The sequence below is a fragment of the Phoca vitulina genome, unplaced genomic scaffold (genome assembly GCF_004348235.1).
Source record: "Phoca vitulina isolate PV1807 unplaced genomic scaffold, GSC_HSeal_1.0 scaffold5, whole genome shotgun sequence".
NCBI lineage: Eukaryota > Metazoa > Chordata > Mammalia > Carnivora > Phocidae > Phoca > Phoca vitulina.
Window position 1 is genome coordinate 64,666,544 of NW_022589708.1, and position 27,820 is coordinate 64,694,363.

The following is a 27,820-nucleotide window of genomic DNA, read 5'->3' on the forward strand; positions in this document are numbered from 1 at the left end:
TCATGACCTGAGCCGAAGGCAGACGCTTAACGACTAAGCCACCCAGGCGCCCCTGTCCATTATATTCTTAATGGTTCATCTACTAGAATGGCCAGATAGATCAAGAATAAAGCAATATTTTTCAATGCAAGGTCAGAATTGCCTGGGGAGTTTTGTTTTGTTTTGTTTTAAACATGTGTATTTCTAGGCCAATCCCAGACACACTGAATCAGACTATAGGGATAGACCAGGAATCTGCATTTTTAACAATTTCCCAGGTCAACTTTATGCATACCAGAGTTTGAGAACCAGTGGAATAAAAGGCTGAATCTTTCCCTCAATAATTCTGAAGTAAGATATAGAGAAATTATATATTTTTTTCAAGATATACTGATGGCAGGGTCATAGAAACCTCTTAAGGATTATGCTCAAGTGTGGAAACCTAGATTCTTCTTTTCTTAAGAAATAAAGTATTTTAATATCTTCAGCGTCTGATCCAGTGTTCTGTGTCTCTGTGGACTCTCAGTGGTATTTGAAAAAGGTAATCTATTAACCATAAAGAATATCATACTATTAGAAATTAAAATTGAAAGACTGCTTAGAGGTTAGCTAGTCCAGCTTCATCACTTTACTAATACAGAGGGGATAAGGAAAGGAAAAGTATATATCCAAGGTGTTTACATTATTTTATAATTATAAAACAATAGAAACTATAAAATACTAAATTCCAACAATAGAAAATATTACAGATATTTCTCCTGGATGGAATATCATGCAGCAAATAAAACAGACAATAATGGAGACTATATAATAACACAGGAAAATACCCAAAGTATTAGGTTGTATGAAAAAAAGAATATGGTATTGTAAATACAGCATAATTATTTATGTAAAAATATCAGTGCAAACAAAACACTTAAGACTAGGCTAGTATTAATTTAATGGTTTTGTGTATAATTTTTTCCTTTTAAAAAAAATATAGGCAAAAAAGGATAATCTCTTTGGTGAAGGAAAAAAAGATATGGCAAAATAGGAAGCAAGAGAGTAATAATTAGGAAGCTAGTGAAGTAATCTCTAGGCAAGAGATATCTGGGACCTGTGTCTATTCGTGGCAGGAGAAAGGAACCACGTTTCTGGTTTTGTTTTTAATGGCGTAAATTCTTTTCATTTAGAACTTCCATTAGTTGAAAACTGAATTTTTCCTACTGATAGTATTTAAATAAGACTGTGCTATGGTCTAAATCTCCTTTGTATCTAGTACTGCTTTTAGTCAGACCTCAAGGGATCTATCCCAAGATCTATGTATTCATCATTTATTTTGTCATCCATTCATCTGTTCCTCTATCTCTAAAACCTATTGGTTGATTTAGTGCCTTTGAAGCCCACAGAATCAGCTGCCATTCTGTAGAAGGGAAGGATAAACTGATCCACTGGCGAGAAACCAGCAGTTGTCCACTGCAGATGTTACACATAACTGCTGCTCAGTAGGCTTGTGGTTTGGGTCCTGCTTATTGTCATAGAACCCTGCCTGCCTTATAAAAGGTCATCTCCACCTGCCGCAGGACAGTGCCGTATGGCCTTCCCTTCCTGAGCGACTCCAGTTTTCTCTTAAGGTGCTGTACATAGTCTAACTCCTTGCATGGTCATCAGTCTGTAGACAGAAAATTACAAAAGAATCAATCAATAGTGATAGTGATAGTGAGCAGCAACGTCAACAGCCTAATTGCCTCATTTTCAGATCTCTCTTTCCTGAATACTTTTAGACATATCCTCTGTTAATCCTACCATCTGTTCTGCTGCTCTCTCGGAAGACAAACATGATACAGCACCGCTGGACTCCTTACCATCGTCAGTGTATCCATATGCCCATGTGTGCTGTATAACAGTTATAACAGGAACGTTTCTATTGTCTGGGTATTCTTGCATCTATCATTTTTAAAGGATTCAAAATAGAACCCTTGAGTGTTAATTTGATGTCTTTAGATTTTCTTTGAAGAGTCTTGGCTTTTGTCTTGGGACTTCTTTGAATTTATTTTAAGATAATGAAAGTACCAGTCAACTTTAAATTTCACCTGAATTCCTTGTTTACACTTCATCAACATTAGAGAGATTATTGTTAATATTAAAGTAGTGAATGTCTTTTTCTTCCTATTTTTAAATGTCTACTTCAGAAGTTTATATAATGTTACTCTATGACTTTGTTAGTTTCATTGAACTAATTCTGTTCCATAATATATTTTTAGATGTCTTGTAAATTTTAAGATATTTTGCAAGGTTATAAAAATTAAAGGGACAACCTCTTGTTTGTAGTTTACCTTGTTATGCTTTAAATATATTAGAAACCAAATAAGGTCTTCGTGTGAACTCCACGTGTTTCTGGTTTTTTAAAAAATAACCATTATCCTAAAGCAAACAAAAGTCTTCTATTAAGATCCAAGCAAAAGTAGTCGTGGGATATTTTCATTTGGTAACCAGTAAGCTCACCTAAGTCACATTAAAAATCATTCAAGGAGAATAGTTTATAGGCATTATTTTTTCTACCTTTTAATTTTAATTTTTCTATCTTTCAATTTCTATTTGTTCCTTTCCTAAGCATAAATGCTCTTTTGGAGGTTTAATCAGTCAACCAGTATTTATTGGAAATATTTTATATGGAAGGCACTGAGCAAGCTGTTGTGAGATTACCAAAGTATTTTAAGATGAGGTTTCTGCCCTATCTGCTTAGAGAGGTAAGACCTATTTACATCAGAACATAACTAATGATTCTAGGTGATAAATGAGAAGTGCTAGATCCTTTCAAAAAGTTTGTTTTACAGTTTATAAACATTTTGCCTAATTGCTCTCCAAAGTGGTAACCAATTTATATTCCCACTAGTGGAGTACTCCCATTGCTCCATATCCTAACAAAAGATTTAATGCTGTGATTCTTTTTAGTGTTTGCCAGTTTGATTGGTATAACATGGTATCATGCTATAGTTAAAATTTGGTTTTATTGGTCATTAATGAGAATGACCATTGTTCTATATGTTTAAAAGTCTCTTTTGTGTCCTTTTCTGTGAGCTGCTCTTAGGCTCTGTCCAATTTGCTTTAGAATTATACTCTTTATTTTTCATTTCTGAAGAGTTCTAAAATGTTATCTTTCTAATGAAGAAAGAATGGATACTGATCATTTTCAATTACATGTACTGCAGATATTTTGTTTTACTGTGTTGACTTTTTCCTTTTTGACACGAAATATAAAAACACAGAGAAGTACACACACACACACACACACATACACACACACGCTTAAAAAGAAATTTGTTTCACATACCTTATAGATAAGTATTTTATTCTTCCTTCCCTTCCTGCCCTATATAATACACAAGTGAAATTGTGGTCAGGAGGTTAAAGGGAGCTCTCAAGCTTTCATCCTTTTTTAAAAACATTTATTGAGTTCCTCTTACTGTCTGTGCCAAACACTTGGCTAAAGGCTTAACTGTTATCTCATTTAATCTTTATAATTACTTTGTGAGGTGGGCATTTTCTTTCCCATTTGATAGATGAGGAAAGTGGGATGGAGAGAGTCGAAGTAACTTGCTCAAGGTCACCCTCCTAATTATTAATGCAGCCAGGATTCAAATACAGGTCTGCTCAGGTCAGTGGCTTTCTCTGCTTTGTCGTGTTATCACCGCTTAGTCATGATTCTATCATCTCTGGATGATGATAGAAAAAGCCAGTAAATGAAGAATGATACTAAAGATTACAGTTCTCAAAAGCAAAAACCAAAAGGAGGAAGGGAAATATTAAATAGTATGAAATAGTAAATGTTCTACATAGACTCTCAGTAGGTTGCCAATGTCCACATATAGTGTATCAGTCCATGGATCTATTACGTTATAGAAAAAAAATTTTTTTTTTAGATCCTTTCTTTTAATCCTAAACATGAGAGTCTTGAATACAATGATAAGTCATGATCTATTATTCTGATGTTTTAAAGTTTGCAATACTTAATAAATATTGGAATATTATGTCATGTTCTACTAATAAAATTAATTACTAATAATATGAATACTCAGGATTAAAGAATACTTAAGTTGAATATCCAAAGTATTAAGAAACTTGAAAATCATTAAAATATATTTATCAGATATCTGTCATACCTAACTGGAGAGACTATTGTTTCAAATTCCTTCTCAGTCTGTGACTTTTTGACACTTTGCTGTACTTCTTTGATCAATATTCTCATTAACTAAACATAGAACTTTAGGTTTAAATCATAGTGTTTTATATCTCCAAGATATTCCAGTAACTGTCACCTTTTATATATATATGTATATTTTATTTATTTGAGACAGAGCAAGCAAGCACGGTGGGGGGGGCGGGGGGGAGGGTACAGAGGGAGAGGGAGAAGCAGACTTCCCACTGAGCTGGGAGCCCAACCCAGGGCTCAACCCCAGGACCTGGAGATCATGACCTGAATCGAAGGCAGCCGCTTAACTGACAGAGCCACCCAGGAGCCCCAGCTGTCACCTTTTTGAACCTGAAATATATCTGGGCAAAGAGGCACAAAATGTATAGATGAATGAGATGCTCTCCTTGCTCACAGCAGCCCAAAAGAGTTATAGTATGTTCCTGGTAGATTAAAGCCCTGACCTCTCACAGGTACTGTGATTCTTGTCTGATTCTTCTTGAACCTGCAGGAAATGAATAATTATTTCCCTGGTACCTCTGCCCTGCTCTAAGCAGTAGGCATCCTCAAAGTTTCTGTAATATACTTTGCCAGTGAAACTAATGAAACAATGGTGTTCATATGTAAGATCTACCCAGCCAATTAAATATTGAAATGCAGTTTGTCTACAGCCAGGTGTTTTCAATTGTCCTTTACAGATTAATAGAAAAGTCATTTATATTTTGTCTTTGTTTCAGCGTTCTTACTTCCGTACTCTGCTCATGTATGGGTTCCACTTTCTGGTGTGGTTCCTTTGTGTCAAAGGAATCAGAGACACACAGTGTGGGTTCAAATTATTTACACGAGAAGCAGCTTCACGGACGTTCTCATCTCTACACATTGAACGATGGTGAGTTCCTAACCAGATGTACTGGGCATGTCTTACACAGCTGCTATGCCAGGTCATGAGAAGCAGCCCTATATTCTCAAAATGAACACTGAGGTTTAAACAGAATTGACACGTATATATGTAAAGGTAATCCATACCTTTATTCTTTTACGGAGTTGGATCTTATTTTCAAAATCTCAAACTAAACATAAGGCATAGAGTTAATTTATTCACCTTAATTATGGACAGTACAAATCGAAAGGCCTGAAAACATCCTGTTTCCTTAGGCTTCTGTATTTTCCTTTGAAGAAAAAAAAAAGCTCAGAAATATCAGAACAGAAGAGGGCACCCATTTTCTTTCCATTCTTTCCTTTTTAGTAGTAAGTTCCCTCTCCTGCCTGTGACCAACCAGTCTTTCGACCTCTGCATCCCCTTCTACCTCCTTAAGAACTTCATCCTGTTCGCTTATTTGTCTTGTCTTTTCCTGTCAACCAAATCTTTCCCATCAGTTTTTAAAACAAGTTGAAATTTCTCTTGCCATTAAAAAAAAAAAAACCCTCTCTCCATTGACACCCCCCCTCCAGCTCCAGCCTTCTTTCACAGCCAGTCTTTTCTTGAAAGAGTGCTCTAGGTCTTCTGTTTTCTCTCTTCCCACTCATGCCTCACCCCACCTCAATATGGATTTTCCCCATCCCTCCATCTCAGCATCTAGGGACCTCCTGTCATGAAACCCAGTGGTCAAGTTTGATATGACCACTTAGTGTCTTAATGAACCCATCAGCAGTGTTCCATACTTCTGAGCGCTCTCTCTTGACATATCCTGGTCCTCCGGGTTGTCGTTATCCTAGACCTCACCTCAGCTCTTCGCCTGTTTAGTGAATAACACTGATAGACAGAAGCTGTCCATTCATTTCTCTTCATCTTCCCACCACCATCCAGGACACCATCATTGCCTTTGCTGTAGCCTAAGGAGTCTTTTCAAAAATTAAAAGTGATCAATCAAATGCACCTCTTTTGCTTAAAATCCTTCAGTGGCTTCCCAGTGCCTTCCTGTGGCCTTTAGAGGTGCAGCATAATCTGTCTCCACATGGGGGCCCTTCCCTTCTCAACTTCTTTTTCAGTTCTTCCTTAGGGCAGCCAACCCTTACTCTCCAAGCTATAGTTAAAAAACTGGGCAGGCGGGCGCCTGGGTGGCTCAGTCGGTTAAGTGTCTGCCTGAAATTCAGCTCAGGTCATGATCCCAGGATCCTGGGATTGAGTCGCACATGGGGCTCCCTGCTCAGTTGGGAGTCTGCTTCTTCCTCTCCCTCTGCTGCTCCCCCTGCTTGTGCTATCTCATTCTCTCTCTCTCTCTCAAATAAATAAATAAAATCTTTGGGGCGCCTGGGTGGCTCAGTTGGTTAAGCGACTGCCTTCAGCTCAGGTCATGATCCTGGAGTCCCGGGATCGAGTCCCGCATCGGACTCCCTGCTCAGCGGGGAGTCTGCTTCTCCCTCTGATCCTCCCCCTCTCATGCTCTCTGTCTCCCATTCTCTCTCAGATAAATAAATAAAAAAAAAAAAAAAATTAAAAAAATAAATAAATAAATAAATAAATAAATAAATAAAATCTTTAAAAAAAAAAATTACAGACCTGAGTATGGGTTATGCTAAACATTAAAGATATATGTAATGTTAAATATATAAGTATATACATAATCTCCATCCTCAGAACTGTATCTCATGTAAATTCTTTACATTTAATATTAAAGTATAATTGGACCCAATTTATGAGTAATTTTAAAAATAGATTCCTTTAGGGGCGCCTGGGTGCTCAGTCAGTTAAGCATCTGCCTTCTTCCACTCAGGTCATGATCTCAGGGTCCTGGGATCGAGCCCCGTATCAGGCTCCCTGCTCAGCAGGGAGTCTGCTTAAGATTTAATCTCTCTCCCTCTGCCTCTCCCCCTCACCATGCTCTCTCTCTCTCTCTCAAATAAATAAAATCTTTAACAAAAATGGATTCCTGGAAATGTACTTTCTTCTGATGAATACTTATTTAAAATCAATGTTATGCATGCTAATAATTTAAAGTCAGTTCCATAAGGCTTATACTAAAAAGTCATCGTCCCTTGCCCCATCTCCCTCTGTCCCTAATTCCTACTTCCTAACTATAGTCACTTTCAACTCTCTGCTATTTCTTTGTGGTATTTGCTTTCATATTCAAAATAATGGGTTTGCATAGCCCTGTCTCCTTTTTTCAGTTTTAGATACTACTTTCCAAAATAAATCAACAGATAAGTATATAGTTCTCTTAAACCCCTGTACACCCTCACATGTATCCTCCTAAAGCAGTTTCTACATAATTTGTGGTTAGATCACAACTGATTTGGTATAGCTGTGTGAAAATAATTCATATTTGAGCCATAGTATGCAATATGATTATATTACCTGTCTTGTACTTTCTGTTCTCCTGAGGATAATAAATATCTGGAGTTTCTGTCAGCCACTTTACTATGGACCTGTCACTTAGGCTCACACTCTGTGCGAAGTAGAAAGTATCTCCCTATGTTCCCATGCACCAGATCACGCATCAGTTTCATCTTTTTCTTGGAGACATCTCGTTGGCTCTCACCTTTCTAGTTGTTCTCTGGTCTGCTGCACAGTCCTTGTTCTTCCTTTTCCTTGGTTTGCACCCCGATTGCAGTAGAGCACATCCTCTATTAAACTTCCTAAACATTGGAGAAAGAAACCTTGAGACCCTGCGTGTGAAACATACCTTTAGTCTCCCCTCCCATTTGCCTAATAGCTGGAGAAAGCATTCTAGGTTGGAAATCATTTTTCCTCAGGATTTTGAAAGCATTGCTCTATTGTCTTTGGCACTCAGTGTTTCTGTGGAGAAGTCCAATTCTGACAGTAATCTGAATCTCAATTCTTTGTCTATGCATGTTGTTCCCAGCTCCTTTTGGAAGCTTTTTCTCCACAGTGTTTTGAAATACCATGATTTCAGGGACTTAGTGTGGCTCTTTTTCATACATCTTGTCAAGCATGCAGTAGCTACTCCAAATCTGCAAACCCATACCCTTTTTCTCTTCCTTCCTATAAAGCAGATGTGGAACCTCTATCCTCACATGTGTCTAGTATGGTCCTGAAAAGCTCATCGGAAGCTGTGTGCATGATCAGAGAACTCTGATCAACTGGTCGATGTCACTACAGATTAAGTAGCAGGGCCACTTGGTGTGGGAAACTCCCAGCTGTCATTATCTTTTGGGCTGGTTGTTTTCACAAAAGTGGGATCTCTGGATTTCCTGCCTGGGAGATAGGAGCCTGGCTGCCAGCATTCACAGAAACAACCTGAGCAAAAGAGAATCTCCTAGAGATTTTCCGTGAGTCCTACCTTTTGAAGCCCCACCTGCACCACTTGCAGACATCATCTGCAGCGAGGCCAGTGATGCCGGAGCCTTTGGGGGGCTCTGCGGTACCCATTCGTCTGTTCTAGGCTTCTCCCATTGTCACAGCCTACGTTTCCTAGTTACCAGTTGTCCAGCTACTTTCTAAGTTTCACATTTTTTTTATTGCTTTCATCCCTTCTTTGTTCTTACGTGTTTATTCCATCATTGTTGTTTTAATTTTAGTGGGATTTCAGGAGGGAGCAGGAGGGTATGTGTGTGTCTGCTGTCTTTAACAGAGCATCAACACGCTCTTTGTTCTTCAGGAATATATCTGTGAGGTCACAGCTTTACCAGGAACTGAGTAACAAAAGAAAACAGTGGTTCTGCCCTCCCTACATCTACAAAAACACATGAAGGCATCTGAGTTGGAGACTAACCCTTATATTGTTTCTGTACAATAGCATAAGGCTCTATCCAGAAATACTTGGTATTTTAATTTTGTTTTCTTTGGTAACAGATTAGTCTCTTATAATATGGTGATGTGAACTACGCGTTTTTTTTAAGTAAACATTTTCATGTCTTAAAATGTTAAAAGAGGAAGATAGAGTAAAAGTAATAGTAGAAGACGAATAGCCCTTTCAATTTTTTTAATATAAATTCAATTAATCAGTGCTTTTTCCCCCACTCCTTCCTACTCATCATTCTTAATGTTGTTTTATGTCTTTGATAAGTCACTATATGCTGATATCCTTAGAACAATACTTAATAATCTTGTTCAGATTATTGACTATCATTAGAACTAATTCAGCCTTTTAGGTATTTTTTGTTTTGTTTTGTGTTAAAGGGGAGGATTAAGGGTTAACCAGGCTTAATAGTCAAATAATTTCCTCCTTTCTTGAGTGTCCCAGGCTAGTTAACAGAAGTTTTACACAGTCTTTTTAACAACACAAAGAACGCTTTTGTAGATGGTTTTATCATCTTAAGTAAATATTTTATTAGGATAAGAAAAAGCATTAAGTGTTTTCTAAAAAAATAGTTTTCATATTGAATTATCCAAATACTTGGGATTTAAACTAGTCACAGAATGGACAGTAGTAGTTTTGTGGCCAAAAAGACAAAGCTACCAAATTCAAGTTGTCTGGGATCAGGAAAATCAAATAGAAGTGGGTTTTAGGTATTTTTTTGTTTGTGCTAATATTTTAAAACCAACCCCTGGAAGTTTGAAGTGTGTTCCATGCAGTCTAGAAAGTGGGGGGCAGGGGTTTGCTTAACAGAGCAAGAAGAAAGCAAAACAGTAAAGGCCTCCAGCGCTTTTGGTTACAAGGGCATGAAGAAAGTTTAATAGGTAGTGCTGTTTCTCTCCCTGAGCTCACTGCCACTGAGAGGAAGAAACTGGTTTCAGAGAATTTGTAAGCAGAATCCAAGAAAACTTCTAAGTCAGGGCTCAGAAACTTTAGGGAAAGCAGATTTCACCTAAACCAAGGGGTAACTGAGGAGGAACTTTCAGAGCCTTTCATAGGGAGAAGGAAGGAGGAACTGGGAATTCAGACTAGAGATGATTTTAACAGTGTAAGTTAAAATGAGACAATATATCTAATTCCCATGTATGTATTTAGTTATACCCAAAGAGCATTTCAGACTAATCTAAAGTGGCTTTTCACTTCAAAGGCTGGTAGTATTGTCTTGCCCAGAATGGCATGGGGAAATGAAAAGGAAAAAACAAGGCCGTAGGCAACCCCGTAAGAAACCTTGATCCTTTGGTGGTAGACGAATGTAATCAAGCAACTCTAAAGTGATTGACAACATTTTTCTCCAAGAGCTGCTCAGAGTTCTGTTTTATCAGCTCTCTGAATCAGTTGAAAATGCTATCAGTTCTGTACCTTGAGCTAGTTAAGCCTGGGATTGAAAACCATCAATCTTGAAAATTTGCATGATTAAATTTTCTCTTAGAGCCCAACAGGCCAATTTTACCTCTGGGAGTTTCTGAGTTATGATAGAGACACTATATTTCTCATTTAAGTGTTATGCAGTGACACACTATTTACCTTGAAGCTCCTAAACTACTTAACCTTTTATTTGACCTTCTATGAATCTGACTTTCAGTTTTACTATATAAGCTATATATCTGCCTTATAAGCTTCTGTAAAATATGCCAAGATAGAGATTTAATTACACTCTATTTGTCTTTTTAAAAATAAAAATCAATATATTTTCTGTTTCAGGGCGTTTGATGTAGAATTACTTTACATAGCACAGTTCTTTAAAATTCCAATAGCAGAAATTGCTGTCAACTGGACTGAAATTGAAGGTGAGCATATTGTTCATGTTACAGCTGATCTTAAGTGGGGTGGGGGGTTGGCGACAATACAGTTGTCCAGTAAAGTAAGCTGGCTGCCCCATCAGGGCCTACTCAGCTGACCTGACTGAGAGGGGCAGTTCCATAGAGAGTTCCCCTCCTAATCCCCTCCACCCTCCAAATGGCTTACTGCCTTCTCCCTGCAATCTCTTCCTGGGGTCTTCAGTAGGCCGACTACCTGGCCCAAGAAATTCAGTAAAACTTCTGCAGCAGACAGGATCATGGCAATCTGAGGCTAGACACAAGGTTGATCAGTCTTTTGAGATAAATTTTGTTTGTATCACCTTTTATTTAGTATGGTCTTATTTCATTACTCAGTAGGTATTGAGTACCTACAAGCCACCATGCAGAGCTAAATAAGGAATTATAGTTGTTTTTATTCCAAATGCCCACAGTCCATTCAGAGCCAGTATATATATCCAAAAAAATGTGAAAATCTCTAAGATTTCTAATAATGAGAAATCTGTCATAATTCTTAATAATTTCTGTTTGAAAAAGCTTAGACTGCTTATAATTTGTAGAACTTAAAATATATTCTAGTTTTCTCTTTACTTACATTAGAATGCTCCAAAATTAATTCACAGTGTGGAAGCAGTTAACAATCACCTGGAGACTTTCAGAGTCACCCCACCCCTGCTGAGCATGGCCTCCTCCTAGAAAGTCTTTGTTGTAATATGCCATTATTGTTCTGTAACTGTGGGTGTTTAGGGACAGGAGAAGGTCTGGGGATCATACAAACTATATAGTCTAGAACAAATTCAAACCTCTTGGAGTCTTGCTGAATCAAATTTAACTTACAAAAATTTAACTACTCTCCATAGTAGCTGCTGAGATCAAAGGGGATTGAGAAGCTGATAAAGGACTGCTCAGACTTAGAAGGATCTGCTGTGTTGATCTGTGTTGATCTATGTCCAGCATAGACTCTGTGGGAAATTGAAGTGGGAAAAAGTAAAAAATGCGTTTCATATTTACATCATTTGCTCATGTGCATTTCAGAGATAGTTATGTATTACTTTTCATTAATGGGCATTCAGTGAATAGTTTTGTATTAGTCATTCCCAGAATCCTTGGCCATATACCCTCAGTCCCTCCTCCCTATAATAGGGCCAACTGAAATCTCCACAATTTAGATCCTTCCCAGTTTCATTTAACTTCCAAGATGTTTTGTTTGTGTTATTAGAGAAACCACTCAATTTAGCTTTGAAGATGTTTAATTCTTTTGTAAATGATTCAAATAAAATTAAGGTAGATGTGTTAATTAATTTGACTATGGTAATCATTTTACAGTATGTGTATAGAAATATATACATTGTATATATATGTATATATATCAAATCCATACGTTCTGTACTTTGAATATATTTATTTCAATTTTATTTGTCAGTTATACCTCAATAAAGTGGTGGAGGGGAAGAAGAGGAAGGAGCTAGAGTATTTGGGCTTAAACCTAGAAAATTGTCAGTGATTAGTATTTTGATATTGGCCATGACCCTTCACCATCCAGTACCCCAGTTACCTGACCTGCAGTCTACTCGTGACTTAATAAAAAAACAATTCCATGGGATAAAATCAAGGAAGACAAGCTTTTAAAACATGCTCCAGGAGGCAGACCTCCTATAGGCAGCTGGCTTGGCACGCTGCCATTTGGCAACCCCTGGACAAGAAGATGTCCTAGCTAAGATTGTGTTTCTTTTAGCTGATTGAGAGTCTTTGGTAGAATTAGAATAAAAGTTGGGTTTTTGTCTTGGATTTCTTATCCCAGATTATTAATTTATATTGTGTGTGGAGACTGAAAAGTAGCATGTAAAACATGAAAATATGTCCTAAAAAATCATTTTTAAGTGTGTAGATGGAATTAAATATATACATAAATACATACATGCATACATAATATAAAAAATAAGGTGACTAGAAGGTCACAAAGGTCATTTGACTGACCTAAAATGTAATTTTAAACTGATAAATTTTCTCCAGAGTTTATTTAAGTTAATTCATTTTTAATTATTTTTAAATCACAGGTTCTAAATTAGTTCCATTTTGGAGCTGGCTACAAATGGGCAAGGACCTACTTTTTATACGACTTCGATATTTGACTGGGGCCTGGAGGCTTGAACAAACCAAGAAGAAGAATTAGGTTATTTGCCATCTTTGTATTCTTATGTATCAGTGTCACACATTTCATTTGAAATTAAAATTTTAAGTAAACCTATGCCATTGTCTGCCTTTTGGTAATTTTAAAGAATTAACTGCCGTAACTAAAAATGCTTATACCTCTTTTGGACCAAAAAAATGTAAGGTATTTGTAACAAAGTCAGATTTTCTTTTGCTTTGGCAATTTTGTTTATTTAGATCAATTATCATTATGATTCTGAGAAATACAACTTTTAAACAGAAGAGAAAATCAATTATTCTTACTTTAAAGTACCTGCATAATTTTCATGAACTTAAATATAAACCACAATCATGTATCTGTGCTCAGAGATTTAAAAATCAAATTAGCATATGTTTATATATAAATTTATCAGTATTAAGTCCATATTTCAACTTCTTAAACTCTAGAAAATTATGGTAAAGGATGTAGGTTCTGTCACAAAGGCATCCACTTCCTTATATGGTCTTATTTCTCTCCTTCCCAATTTTACTGACGCACACTGCACTTACTCTCTTACCTCTGGGCAACACCTTGCTCTTGAGTTCATGTTATTAGAAACTGGAAATTCTTTATTAAAAAAAGTTTTGAGGGCGCCTGACTGGCTCAATTAGTAGAGCATATGACTCTTGATCTCGGGGTTGTGAGTTCGAGCCCCACACGGGGTGTGGAGATTACTTAAGAAAAAGAAAGGTGGGTTTTTTTTTTTTGCTGTTTTTTGTTTTTAAGATTTTATTTATTTGAGAGAGAGACAGAATGAGAAAGAGAGAGAGTGAGCATGAGAGGGGGGAGGGTCAGAGGGAGAAGCAGACTCCCCGCCAAGGAGGGAGCCCGATATGGGACTCAATCCCAGGACTCCAGGATCATGACCTGAGTCAAAGGCAGTCGCTTAACCAACTGAGCCACCCAGGTGCCCAAGAAAAAGAATGTTTTGTAATATTAATAAATATCTACACTTTAACATCAGAAGCCTGTGTTTTTGATATACTATAAAGACTAATGAATAGCAATTATAATTTACCCCTAAAATTCAGAATCAGACTGTTTCTGATGTTCTAGAAGAACTAATAGCAATATCTAACATTTACTGAGTGCTTACTGTATGCCTGCCACTGTTCTAAGCACTTAGTATATAATGATTCACTCGCTTTTATAATGGAAGAGGAAACTGGCATAAAGTGGTTACTTACCCAAGGTCACATAGCTAAGAAACAGTGTGGAGTCGTGATTCTAGCCCAGGTAGTCTGGGTCCAAAGCCTACACTCTAATGACTATGCTACCTCAGTTTCTGAAGCTATGAAAATTGGAGATAGAGAAGTAGAAAGTTTCAGAAGTACACTAAATAAAACATTTTAAAGACAAGACTTAGGGGCACCTGGACGGCTCAGTGAGTTAAACATCTGCCTTCAGCTCAGGTCATGATCCCAGGGTCCCGGGATCAAGCCCCGCATCGGGGCTCTCTCCCTCTGCCTCTCCCCCAGCTTATGCTCTCTCGCTCGCTCTCTCTCTCCAATAAATAAAATCTTTAAAATAAATAAATAAAGACTTAAGTGAAAAAGTAAATAAGCTGAAAAACGACTCCTCCCTAGTAGTTTCAACAACAGTGATATGATCACATCTGCAGTAGACAATAAGTTCCTTGAAAACAGAAACCATTTCTTACTCACATTAGTATCCCCAGCACAGTGCTTAGCGTATAGTAGTCACTGCTGATTAAGTGAATAAACAAACTTCATTTACTACCAGATTTTAAGAGCTTAAATTTAAGTCCCTGAAATGAAGAGAACAAAGCAAGGCTTATGCAAGTAGAAATGATAGAAAGCCAATAGTAGAATGATCATGAGCATTTAAAAGAGTTTAAAGTACAAACCTGAACCAAAAATAAGATCCTTCATGAAACTATAATAAAAATAAAATAATTTACAGGCATACCTTGTTTTATTGTGCTTCACAGATATTTTATATTTTTTTTACAAATGAGAAGTTTGGTCACCCTGTGTAGAGCAAGTCTCGGTGCCATTTTTTCAACAGCATTTGTTCAATCCATGTCTGTCACATTTTGGCAATTATCACAACATTTCAAAATTTGTCATTATTATATTTGTTACGGTGATCTGTGATGAGGGATTACGACTCACTGAAAGCTCAGATGATGGTTAGCATTTCTTAGCAATGAAGTAATTTTTAATCAAGGTGTGTATATTTTTTTTAGATATAATGCTATTACACACTTAACAGACTACAGAATAGTGTAAACATAATTATTATATGCACTGGGAAACCAAAAAATTCATTCGACTGACCTTATTGCAGTATGTGCTTTACTGCGGTGGTCTGGAACCACACCCACGCTCTATCTGAGCTATGCCTGTATGACTCTGCGAGCTAGTGATAAAAATGCATATTTGAAGCATATAGGAATTTTAAGAGGGAAGTATCAATACTTACGTGGTTCATCCATGAACACTATTAAGAAAGGGTTCTGATATCCTTGATGCCAATTTACCTTTCTAAGCCCATATTCACCTAGGATAACAGCATAGTGTAGAATCAGAAGCACTCTGTAAGAGAAAATGTAGTTTTTGTTGACATTACAGAGCCTGCTAACAAAAATAAGCAGCCATAGCAAAAGTGAAAATATCAGCTACTATTATTTTACCTATGTATAAGAAAATTTGATAAGAATTTTACATGCAGGGCACCTGGGTGGCTCAGATGGTTAAGCGTCTGCCTTCGGCTCAGGTCATGATCCCAGTGTCCTGGGATCGAGTCCCGCATCGGGCTCCCTGCTAGGTGGGGAGCCTGCTTCTCCCTCTGCCTCTGCCTCTCTCTCTCTCTCTTTCTCTCTCTCTCTCTCTCTCTGACTCTCATGAGTAAATAAATAAAACATTTAAAAAAAAAAAAAGAATTTTACATGCATTAGTCTGATCAAACAAATCTATCATACAGGAATAATTACCCACATTTCAGAAATGAATAAGTAGGCTTAGTCAAGTAATTTGCCCAAGGTCCCACTAGTAGCCAGTAGTACTTCCTCTAAATAAAAACAAATAGGAAATACAAAGGATCATGGGACATGATTAAAACTGAGAGGATAAGCTCATTACAATCAGACAACTTGACCATTTATTTTCTACCTTCTGACTTGATCTTACAGAATATTTAATATGGAGTTTGACTTAAGGTTACATCTAGATGATAATGTGTTTGTTGGCATCTGTAATTCCATGTCTCTCCATAGTTATGTACTCCACCATTCATGGTTGATTCTCCAGTTCTATTTTCCATTTTCTTTATTGAATTATAATTTCCTTAAGAGAAGAAACCTTGCCTTTTATGTGTGTGTCTACACAGCATCCTAAATTGTGATTGTTCAATAAGGTTTTCAGAAAGTTAATGCCACCATTTCAATTCATTTGTCAAAAAAAAAAAAAAAATTACAGGAATGAGTTTATCCACTTTATTTCAGCTAAATCCCCTGAAGTAGCAGTCTAGGAGGCTGTTTTGTTTTTGTGCAATCTCAAAATCCAGAAAACTCACAAATTAATGATTTTATTGTGAATCCAATAAAGGACTTCATGAAGTGATACATGTGTAATTCACCCATTTTGAATAAAACTCTAGGTAGTATTTTGATCGTCACATAAAAGCAGTATCTTTACAGATTTGATCCCATCTAGATGTTCTTTCTGTACAGAATATAGACGGATAGATACGGATACAGATATATAGATTTTTTTAAAAACTCATCCCAGGATCACTTGATACAGTATCGAGTGCTCTTCATGTGCAAGCAAAACAGATCCTATCCTTGCCTTCTGAGGACTTTGCATTTTAAAGACATGATGCCTGCAAATCTTACCTGTAGAACCACACGCCTGCAGGCATTTGTCTGTCTTCAACTTATAAACCCAAGCCAGCTTAAAAGTCAGTTGTTTGGAACCCATAAGGTGTTTCCCATGAAAATAGTATCAGAAAAGTATGGTTAAGTCCTTGCAGCAGTCTGAAACATGTATAATAAGTCTAGAATATACCTGAACTACCCTGTACTAGTCCGTAGTAATACCTAACCATGCTTTGCAATGCCATTTCTGTGGAGAAACTGTTTTCCATCTTCCAAGTGGGAATGCCAGGGAATTATCTCTACCCACAGCCTCTAGGAATCCCAGTGAAGTCAGGCACACCAGCACGGGGTTCAAACCTCACTGCAGCTTCTGCAGAGGCTGTGGGCAACTTCCCCTACCTGGGAGGGTCTGATGGGGAAGGGCAAGGGCTCCCATGGTAATCAGCAGAAGCCTGCTTCCAGTACTACATCAAAAGGTAGACAGTCCTACAGAAATGACTGAGGGCAGAGAAGGGACCAGGAGTGACAGCAGCGATCCTCATCTGAGAAGTATCACAATGCACCTCAGAAATACAGCTGGGAAATGAAGTTAGGTATACTACCTCTCTGACCCATGAATGTTGACATTAACAAGATAATGTGCTCATACATCTGTGTGCGTGTGCGTGTACATGTGTGTATGTGTGTGTGTATGTGTGTGTCTGTGGTGATGGTAGAGGGCAGGTGATTGTCAATGTAACTCCTTCCACTATGAGAACAGGGACAGTAAAACCTAGGCCCCAAAAGCCATAGTGCCCACAAACATGCTCCAACCGAACAGTGGTATGAATTTAAATTTGAATCCTCCAAAATAAAATTGAAGAGAAAGTACAAGTCCTTAAAGTAACAATATATACACTGTCAAGTCTTTAGAAAAAAATATCTTTTGGGGCGCTGGATGGCGTAGTTGGCTGAGCATCTGGCTCTTGGTTTTGGCTCAGATAATGATCTCAGGCTCCTGGGATCAGTGAGGAGCCTGATTGGGATTCTCTCTTCCCCTCTCTCTGCCCCTCCCACTGTGCTCTCTCTCAAATAAATAAATAAATCTTAAAATATATATATACATTTTATAAATCACTCATTCATTCTATCATTCACTAAGTACATGCATATTGAATGCCAAGCTTCCAAGCATTGTTGGATAGATTTATTATACAATAAGGAGAAAATCAATTGCAGTGCCACATTTAAAAGGTGTCTACCCTCAAATAGTCAACTTGGAAAGAAAATGTGGCATTTATATAGTAATTCAAATAATGTAAAATCAAGGGGCCAGATATGTTCTGAGGAAAACTAAATCTTGCAGTTCAAAATTAGGAGAATTTTCCCTAAATTATTATATTTCTATGGGGCTCTCCATGCACAATGTACAACTTCGATGGAAGTAAAAACACCTCCATCTGGGAAGATAGTTTATATCCTCTCAGTTCCTTTTGCTCTTTGTCATTCTTCTGAAATAAACTTAGAATAGCAGTCCTACTCATTTATTGTTTTCACTGTATTCCTTGAGATCTAAAGAAATATTTTCTCAAAAATTTTAGTGGAAGGGCCAGCTAAATCAGGATAATTATTCTATGGCAAAAAAAATAAGTACTCCCACTTCTGGAAAGGTGGAGTAAATGACTTTATCTATCTCTCTTGCTAAGTACAAATAAAACCCCTGGACATTATATATAAAAGAAACATAAGTAGACTCTGAAAGGTGCAAGAAGAAGGCAGACTGTCTAGGGATCTTGAGACATATGGAAGGACATGGTGGTGACTTCCTTGGGTTTTCTTTCCTTTTCTTTTTTTTTTAAAGATTTTATTTATTTATTTGACAGAGAGAGACACAGCGAGAGGGTCAACACAAGCAAGGGGAGTAGGAGAGGGAGAAGCAGGCTTCCTGCGGAGCAGGGAGCCCAACGCGGGGATCAATCCCAGCATCCTGGGATCATGAACTGAGCCAAAGGCAGATGCTTAATGACTGAGCCCCTCCTTGGGTTTTCTTTTTGTCTCATATATCCCAGACTTGTAGGTGAAGCAGTCACCTAAAAATGCTGATGGGCACAAACAAAAAAAAAGTCCCTAAAATGCCTCTCTCTCTTGCCAAAAGACCATGAAAGGAGCAAGGTCAGCAAAACAGAAAACCTTCAGACAGTAACTGCTCCATTCCAATCAAACACTACAGAAAAAAATGGTGACCCCACCCTTGCTAACAACAGCAAAGGCTGAATGGGGAGCCTAGACTGGTACCTTCATGAGGCTGTAATAAGGCTCCTGAACACCCTTAGCAGGGTGAAGTCAGAGAAGGCCAAGTAGGGAGCAGGACTTTCATTCCCACCAGCCAGTAATGAGTCCTCTACATCATGACGTCAGTGGAGATCAGCACGGAGCCTCTCTTTCACTCCCATCCCCTCCTCACTGAGTAACAAGCTGCTTCACCCCCCAACCCCCACTGAGATGGTGTCAGAGGAGGCCTCAGTTTCTCTGGTGGTCCAGCAGTAATAAAGCCACCCTTACCATAGTCACATTGAAGACCATGTAGCCAGAACTCCCATCCCTCCAACAGTAATAAGTAGCCCCCCTTTCCTTTTGGTATCTATAGGGGCCAAGTGGGAAATCTGTACTTACACCTCCACCTGACATTATAACAAGACTCCCCCTTCCCTTGCCAGAGTAGTGTCAGAAAAACCTAGCTAATATGAAAGGTTTAAATGAGAGCCAGAGTCTAAGAAAACATTTAAAAAAAAATGTCCAGGTTTCAAGAGAAAATCATATGTCAAAACAAGAATCAGAAGAATCTCAACTTGAATAAAAATAATCAATAGATGCCAACAATGAGAATACAGAAATGTTAGAATTATCTGACAATGATTTTAAAGCAGCCATCATAAAAATGCTACAATGCAATTATAAGCATGCTTGAAATTAATGAAAAAACAAAAAGCCTTAGCAAAAAAGAAAAAAAGAAAGAAAGAAAGAAAGCAAAAGAAAAAAGAAAAGAAAACAAAAGAAAATCTCAGTAAAGGAAAAGAAGATCTCAAAAACTAAATGGAAATTTTAGAACTGAAAAACACAATAACTAAAATAAAAATTTCAGTGGATGGCTCAACAGTAGAATGAAGGTGATGAAGGAAGGAGTCACCTGAAAGATAAATAGAAATTTCTAATCTGATCAAAAGAAAGAAAATAAAATGAAAAAAAAGAAGCCTCAGGAACCTATGAAACTATAAAAAGATCTAACATTTGTATCATCAGAGTTCCTGCAAGGGCTGAAAAAGTACTTGAGGAAATAATGGCCAAAAATTCAAACCTGGCAAGAAACATAAACCTACAGATTCAGATTCCTTATAGGATAAACTCCCCAAAGACACATCATAATTAAACTTCTGAAAACTACAGACAGAAAACTCTTGAAATCTTGAAAGCCATCAGAAAAAAAATGGCATGTTACCTGTAGTGAGAAAACAATCAGAATTACAGAATTTACCATCAGACACCATGGAGGTCAGAAGGATGTGGCACAATATTTTTTGAGTGCTAAAAGAAAGGAACTATCAACACAGATTCTTACACTTAGGGAAAAAAATCCTTCAAGTATGAAAGGAAAATCAAGACAATCTCAGATGAAGATGAAGGAAAGCTTAGAGAATCTGGTATCCATAGACCTACCAAAACAATAGCTAAACAAAGTTCTCTAAACAGAAAGAAAATATTAAAAGAACCTTGGAACATTAGGAAGGAAGAAAGCTTATGGTAAGCAAAATATTGGTAAATACAAAGACTTTCCTACTCTCCTAGACTTTTAAAATTATGTTTGATGGTGAAAGCAAATATTGTAACTGTCTGATGTTGTAAATGTATGTAGAGGAATATAAAACACAATTATATAATTATAAATAAGGGAGGGCAGAGGGGTTAAGAACAGAGGTTAGGTTTCTGTAATTCCTTCTAACTGGTAAAATAATAATAGACTGTGATAAATTATGTATACATAATGTAGTATCTAGAGCAATCACTAAAAAAGCTATACATAACATAAATTCAAAAAGACTACAAATAAATCAAAATGGAATTCTAAAAATTGTTCAAGTAACTCACAGGACAGCAGAAAAAGAAAACAGAGAAACAAAAAAACAGAACAACCATACAACAAAAAACATAATAGCAGACAAGCTCTAACATATGAATAATATGTTACATTAAATGCAAATGGTCTAAATTAAACAAATAAAACACAGAGATTGGCAGAGAGGATTTAAAAACATGACCCAGCTATATAGTATCTACAAGATACTCACTACAAATATAACAATATAGACATATCTAAACTAAAATAATAGGAAAATATATATCATATAAACCTGAATCAAAAAGGAAAGCAGAAGTGGCTATCATATCAGATAAAGTGACTTTAACTCGAAAAAATTACAAGGAACATTATATAATAATAATAAAGATTCAACCCACCAAGAAGACCTAGAAATCTTAAATGTGTATGCCACAAACAAAAGAGTCACAAAATATGTGAAGTAAAAATTGATAGAACCAAAAGGGAAAATAGACAAATTATAGTTGGAGGCTTCAATACTCCTCTCTCAAAAAATGATTTAAAAAATACACATAAAATCACCAAGAATATAGAAAACAACACCATCAACTAACAGGATCTAATAGACATTTATAGAAAACTTCACCCAGCAGCAGCAGAATATACATTCTCTTCAAATGCTGATTGAACATATATCAAGATAGATCATATCTTGCACTATAAAACAAACCTCAACAAATGAAAGAATTGAAATCATACAGAGTGTACTCTCCAATACAACAGATGAAACTAAAAGTTAACAGCAGAAACAGAACAGGAAAATCTCCACCTAAACACTTGGAAACTAGGGGCACCTGGGTGGCTCAGTTGTTTAGCGTCTGCCTTCGGCTCAGGTCATGGTCCCAGGGTCCTGGGATCGAGCCCCGCATCGGGCTCCCTGCTCCGTGGGAAGCCTGCTTCTCCCTCACCCCCTCCCCCTGCTTGTGTTCCCTCTCTTGCTGTGTCTCTCTCTGTCAAATAAATAAATAAAATCTTTAAAAAATAAATAAATAAACACTTGGAAACTAAACAGCACACTTCTAAATAATGCATGGACCAAAGAGGAAGTCCCAAGGGAAATTTAAAAAAAAAAAAAAAAAAATATATATATATATATATATATATATATATATTGAACTGAATGAAAATGAAAATAGAACATAACAAAATTTGTGAGACACAGCCAAAGAAGTGCTGAGAGAGAAGTTTATAGCACTCAATGCATACATTAGAAAAGAGGGAAAGTCTCAAACCAATAATCTAAGTTCCCACCTCAACAACCCAACATAAGAGCAAAATAGACCCATAGTAAGCAGAAGGAAGGAAATGATAAAGATAAGATCAGAAAGCAATGAAATTGAAAACAGAAATAAAAAATAGAGAATAGCAGTGAAACAAAGATCTTCTTTGAAATGATCAGTAGAATTGGCAAACCTCTGGCAAGAATGACAGAGAAAAAAGAGAAGACACAGTTATCAGTATCAGGACTGAAAGAGAAGGTATCACTACAGACCCTACAGACATCAAAAAGATAATAAGGGAATACTATAAACAACTCTAAATTGTTTAAATTTGGCAACTTAGATGAAATAGGCCACCTTCTTGGAAAAACACACAGTACAAGGCAAGTATGAAACAGACCATTTGAATAGCTATAGCCCCACACTATTAAAGAAATTGAATATGAAATTTAAAAAATTCAACTTAAATAATTTCACTAGAAAATTCTACCAAGCATTTAAAGAATTAACACCAATTCTACATACTCTGTTCTAGAAAATAAAGAAGAGGGAAACACTTCCCAACACTTCCCAATTTGTTTCATGAAATATTACCTTGATATCAAAACCAGACAAAGAAAGTACAAAAAAAAAAAAAAAAACCTACAGAACAATAGTGTCCATGAATATAGACACAAAATCCTTAATAAGATATTAACAAATAAAATTCCTCTGTATGTAAAAAAAATTATACACCATGATCAAGTGTGGTTTATTACAGGGATGCAAGGGTGGGTCAATATTTGAAAAATAATCAATATAATAATCATGTATAATAAATAATACACAATAATACATCATAATACATAAAAAAAGAAAAATTATTTATCAATTACTTCAGAAAAAAATTGGAAAGTTCAACATCCAATCATGATAAAAACCCTCAGAAAAATAGGACGAGAAGGGAACTTCCTCAACTTGATAAAGTGAATCTGCATCCACAGATAACATTAAATGTAATAGTGAAAAAAAAATAATGCTTTGTTCTAAAGTCAGGAACAAGGCAAAGATGCTCACTTTCACCATTCTTATTAAATATAGTTCTGAAAGTTCTTTTTTTTTTTTTTAAGATTTTATTTATTTATTTGAGAGAGAGAGAATGAGAGACAGAGAGCATGAGAGGGAGGAGGGTCAGAGGGAGAAGCAGACTCCCCGCCGAGCAGGGAGCCCGATGCGGGACTCGATCCTGGGACTCCAGGATCATGACCTGAGCCGAAGGCAGTCGCTTAACCAACTGAGCCACCCAGGCGCCCTAGTTCTGAAAGTTCTAATCAATGCAGTAAGGCAAGAACAAGGAATAAAAGGATATAGGTGAGAAAGTAGGAAATAAAACTGTCCATATTTGTAGATGACGTGATTGATTGTTTACATAAAAAATCCCAGAGAATCTTTAAAAAAGCATCCTAGAACTAATAAAGTGAGTTCAGCAAGGTCACAGGATACAAGACAAACATATAATTATCAATTTATTTATATATACTAGCAGTGAACATATGGACATGGAAAATAAGACAACAAAAGCAAAATAGACAAATGTGACTACATAGAATTTTAAAATTTCTGTTCATCAAAGGAAATAATCAAGAGTGCAAAGGCAACCTACAGAAAGGGAGAAAATATTTGCAAACCACATATCTGATAAAAGGTTAATATCCAGACTATATAAGGAACCCCCACAACCCATCAAAAAAAACCCAAATAGCCCTATTAAAAAATGGGCAGAAGACTTGAATAAACAATTCTCCAAAGAAGATATACAAATGGCCGAAAAGCATATGAAAAGATATTCAACATTACTAAAATTAAGAGCAAGACAAATCAAAACCACAATAAGCTATCACATCACTCTCATTAGGATGGCCACTATTAAAAGAAAAGAAAGTAACAAGTGTTGGCAAGGATGCAGAGAAATTGAAACCCTTGTGTATTGTTGGTGGGAATGTAAAACGGTGCAACCATATGGAAAACAATATGGAGTTTCCTCAAAAATTAAAAACAGAATTATGATATGATCCAGCAGTCCCACGTCTGGGTATATACCCAAAAGAATTCAAAGAATTCAAAACAGGATTTCAAAGAGGTATTTGCACACCCATGTTCACTGCAGCATTATTCACATTAACCAAGAGGTGGAAGCCACCCAAATGTCCACTGACTGATGAACTGGGTAAAGAAGATGTGGTATATACATACAATGGAATATTATGAAGCCTTAAAGAAGAAGGAAATCCTGTCCTACAACATGGATGAACCTCGAGGACATTATGCTAAGTGAATACCAGTCACAGAAAGACAAATACAATATAATACCACTCATATGAAGTCTCTGAAATAGTCAAAATCATAGAAATAGAAGGTAGAAAAGTGGTTGCCAAGGGCGGGGTGGGGGGACTGAAGAGGGAAAATTAGTGTTTAATGGCGATGGATCATCAATTCTGCAAAATGAAAAAGTTCTAAAGATCTGTTGTACACAATGTGAATATACTTTACTGAACTGTATACTTAAAATGGTTAAGAAGATAAAAAAATTTTCAGTCTCATCTAGTCCCTAAAGAACATGTTACTAAACAACAATTTGAATGAATGGATGAATTTGATTTATTCCAATATTCACCTGTGCCCATATCACATCTGCTCACTTTTCAATTCAACTTCAAGTTCCAGGAAGAGAGTGAAGTGTAGTGGTTAAATGTCTGGGTTTTGGAGTCAGGCAGACTGGAGTTTGAATTCTGAGTCGGACACTTGGGAACATTTGGTTATGCCTCAGGTTCCTCAACTGCAAAATGGGATAATAATTCTCATCCTGAGATGTCACGAGGGTGAAACAAGATGATGTGCATAAAGCCTAACCTGGTCCTGGCAGGAAGAATCTCACAACAGGAGATAGCTTTCACTCTTCACCACCAAATCAAGATGCTTCAGGACTCCCTTGTTGGCAATCCCAGAATACTTATTTGGTGATATTCCTACCTACTAACGTTATCTTGTCTACGGCCATACCACCCTGAACGCACCCTCTCTCATCTGACCAAATAACATTATTTTTCCTATTTATCCAACGAGTTTGACTGTTCTCAGGAACACTGGGGTTTTCATACGTAAACCTACTATTCTGCACAGAGCAGGCATTCTGGACTGCCTTTCCAATACAGCTGCCCTCTGCTACAAAGCCAGCACCCACAGAGCTGCCTCCCCCCAGACTGTGGGTATGGGGGTTCTTCGGCTATGAGGTAGTGGTCATTCATCCTCACTTCTCAAGATGTAGCTGAAATTTTGTTTCTGTGGAGATTCCCTGACACCTCCCTTGTGCCTTCACCCCTAAATGACACACAGAGTTACTGCATGATAATCGTTGACATGTGTGTCTTTCCTAGTGAGACCTAGTTTCCTTAGGACCAGTGCTCTGTGTCCACGTGATTAGTCCAGGCACCTGTGCTCAGGAAAGTGTCTAATACTGGTTATGGGCTGAATGAAGGCTCGAAGAAAAGTTCAAGGGAGAGTCAGAAAAAGCGCAGAGTTAGGACAGAATTACAGATGAAATGTACGAAAGAAACCAGAAGTGGAAGGGGTAGGCAAAAATTCCTAGTTACGGCTCCGAGTGGAACCATTATAATGCTAGATCAAACATCAGGTACAGCAGATGCACAAAGCAGGATCTTGGTATCCATGGATTACTACAGCCTTTGTCACAATCAGGTCCTATGCTGAGCATCTAATGAGCGAAAAGGACGGATCCTCTCGTGGGTAAGGACACTCCTCCTCCTATCCCTGTTCTATAGGTGGCAGGAGCTCATGTTGCACCAAGTCATTGCAATTCAGAAAAGGGGGAGCTTAGTTTCACCGTGGTTTTCAGGTCTTGAACCAAAATTTTACTGGCTGTCCCACTAAATCACAACCTGTGACTGAGTCTCACCCCTCCTATGATTCCCATTACATAGTTTTCTGGTGAAACTTCTAGCAAGCCTAAGACTGCAGCTAATCAAGAAGAAAAAAATCCAGCAGAGTCTGGATTTCCAGTTACATGGATAGTCAGCTTCTGAAAAATGGAATGTCAACACTGAGCCTTCTTTCCTGGAGTGGGCCTTTTCTCCTTGGAACTCACCAGATCTTACTGTCCTTGTATATAATGGATCTATACTAGGTTTCAGGAATAAATGATAGGAATTGTATAAGTGACAGGCTAACTTCTAGGTGCCAAAATTTCTTGGTATGTAAATGATAATGTACAGAAAAAGCAGACTACACACACTCAAAGAATCTGCAAATCCAAGTCCTGCCAAGAGCCAAGAGAATTCTGTGAATTTAAAAAGACTCCATGCCAGAAGCATGAGCCAGCATTGCAGAGGTTGTAGTTTCTTGCTCTGCGTTGCGTCCTCAGCATTGTCTAATGCACAGACGGAAACTGAAATAGTGACTGGGCCGTTTCTTTTCTCAATAACATTAAAAACAAAACAAAAAACAATGTGAGCCACAGGGTATTCATTCTGAGGACCTAATCAGTTTACTGTCATAAAGGGCACATCAAGCGCAATCTGTAGCTTTTTAGCAGTCCAAATGTTTCCTGGTGTTGCACACCCAGCCTGGAGCAGCGGTGGAGGTAAATGGGCCAGGTGTAGAATGAGGACTTAAATTCGAGTTTAAGGTTCAACCACAAATGCTGTTTTAAACAAGGTCATCGCTCAACCACAACAGTACGATAATGCAAAACTGGCATCCGCCAGGGGAAGAAAGTGCGTGTGAGAACTAGAAACAAGCAGTTAAATTCAAAGCCTTGCATTTACATTTCAGGGGTGTCAAGGCCTCTGGGGGCCTTTTCCATATATAGGAGCAAAAGGAATACTGTCCTCTTGTCGCTTAATGCTACCTTTGCCTCTGCAGTTAAATGCCTTTTCCGTGAAGAGGTACTGGCTGATGGGGAGTCAAAGCCCATCGGTATGTTGGTGGCATTGCGTAAAAGTATTCTGAGTGGGTTCTAGGAGTCCACAGTGACCTCAAAAAACAGGCTACCTAGGGGGTAGCCAGCCCCTGAGGCAAGAAGGTTGTACATTAACGCTGTTCAGTGCATATCTTTATTAGATTAGATAATATTATATTATTATATGCTAGGCTGTTAAGCAAATAAATACACATAAAGAAATGACAATCTACATAATTACATGACTAGTTTTTACCACCACTCACCACTCACAGTGATTAGATTTTCTTCTGCCCAGGCCAGTGCAAACCAGTTGCTCTGGTGCTGTTGATGGGTGTAATGATCCCTTTGGTCTGAAAAGCTAGTAAAGAACAAACGGCAAGTAACAGCAACCATCGGGGCCCAGAAACGTGTCAGAAAAGAGTGGCTGGGTGGGGGGTGGGGGGCAAAGGGGGTCCAAACCGATTTGTTGGTCCTGTATCTCTCGCTCTGGTAACAACCCTCCTTGGCCTCAGGCTCCAGGCGGACACAAGAAATCTCAGGGGTGGCGGGAGAGAGAGAGAGAGAGACGCGAGGTGACCCGCTGGCCCGAGCCCCCTCACCGCGGCCCGCCAGCGGGGCTTAGTCACCCACAGAGGCTAGCCTGGGGTCCCGCAGGAGGACCAGGGGGGCAGCGCAGGGCCGCGCCGAGGCGCCCCGGCCGCAAGTTTCCGCGCACGTGGCCGCGGGGCGGGCCGCGCTCCCCCCGCCTCGCGGGCTCCGGGAGCGGCCAGGGCGCG

At 37.8% G+C, this 27,820-nt stretch overlaps 1 protein-coding gene and 1 long non-coding RNA gene across 3 annotated transcripts in view; one reads left to right on the forward strand and one right to left on the reverse strand.

The window, feature by feature from the left end:
- ALG5 (ALG5 dolichyl-phosphate beta-glucosyltransferase) overlaps positions 1–12,950 on the forward strand; it is a 37,276-nt gene extending 24,326 nt beyond the window's left edge. Inside the window, exons 8-10 of the mRNA XM_032403144.1 lie at positions 4,888–5,039; positions 10,609–10,694; positions 12,761–12,950. Coding sequence (XP_032259035.1) covers positions 4,888–5,039; positions 10,609–10,694; positions 12,761–12,876 — 354 coding nt within the window. The 3' untranslated portion in view covers positions 12,877–12,950. The remainder of the gene's footprint in view (positions 1–4,887; positions 5,040–10,608; positions 10,695–12,760) is intronic.
- Positions 1–27,378, reverse strand: LOC116631711. 2 transcript variants are annotated; one of them, XR_004299244.1, is made up of 4 exons: positions 27,308–27,378; positions 15,340–15,452; positions 7,630–7,726; positions 1–1,630 (listed from the first exon to the last, which is right to left on the reverse strand). It is a non-coding gene; the product is annotated as an uncharacterized LOC116631711 (long non-coding RNA). The 2 variants fall into 2 exon arrangements; XR_004299243.1 differs by lacking the exons at positions 15,340–15,452; positions 27,308–27,378 and adding an exon at positions 11,541–11,977.
- Positions 27,379–27,820: the final 442 nt, after the last annotated feature.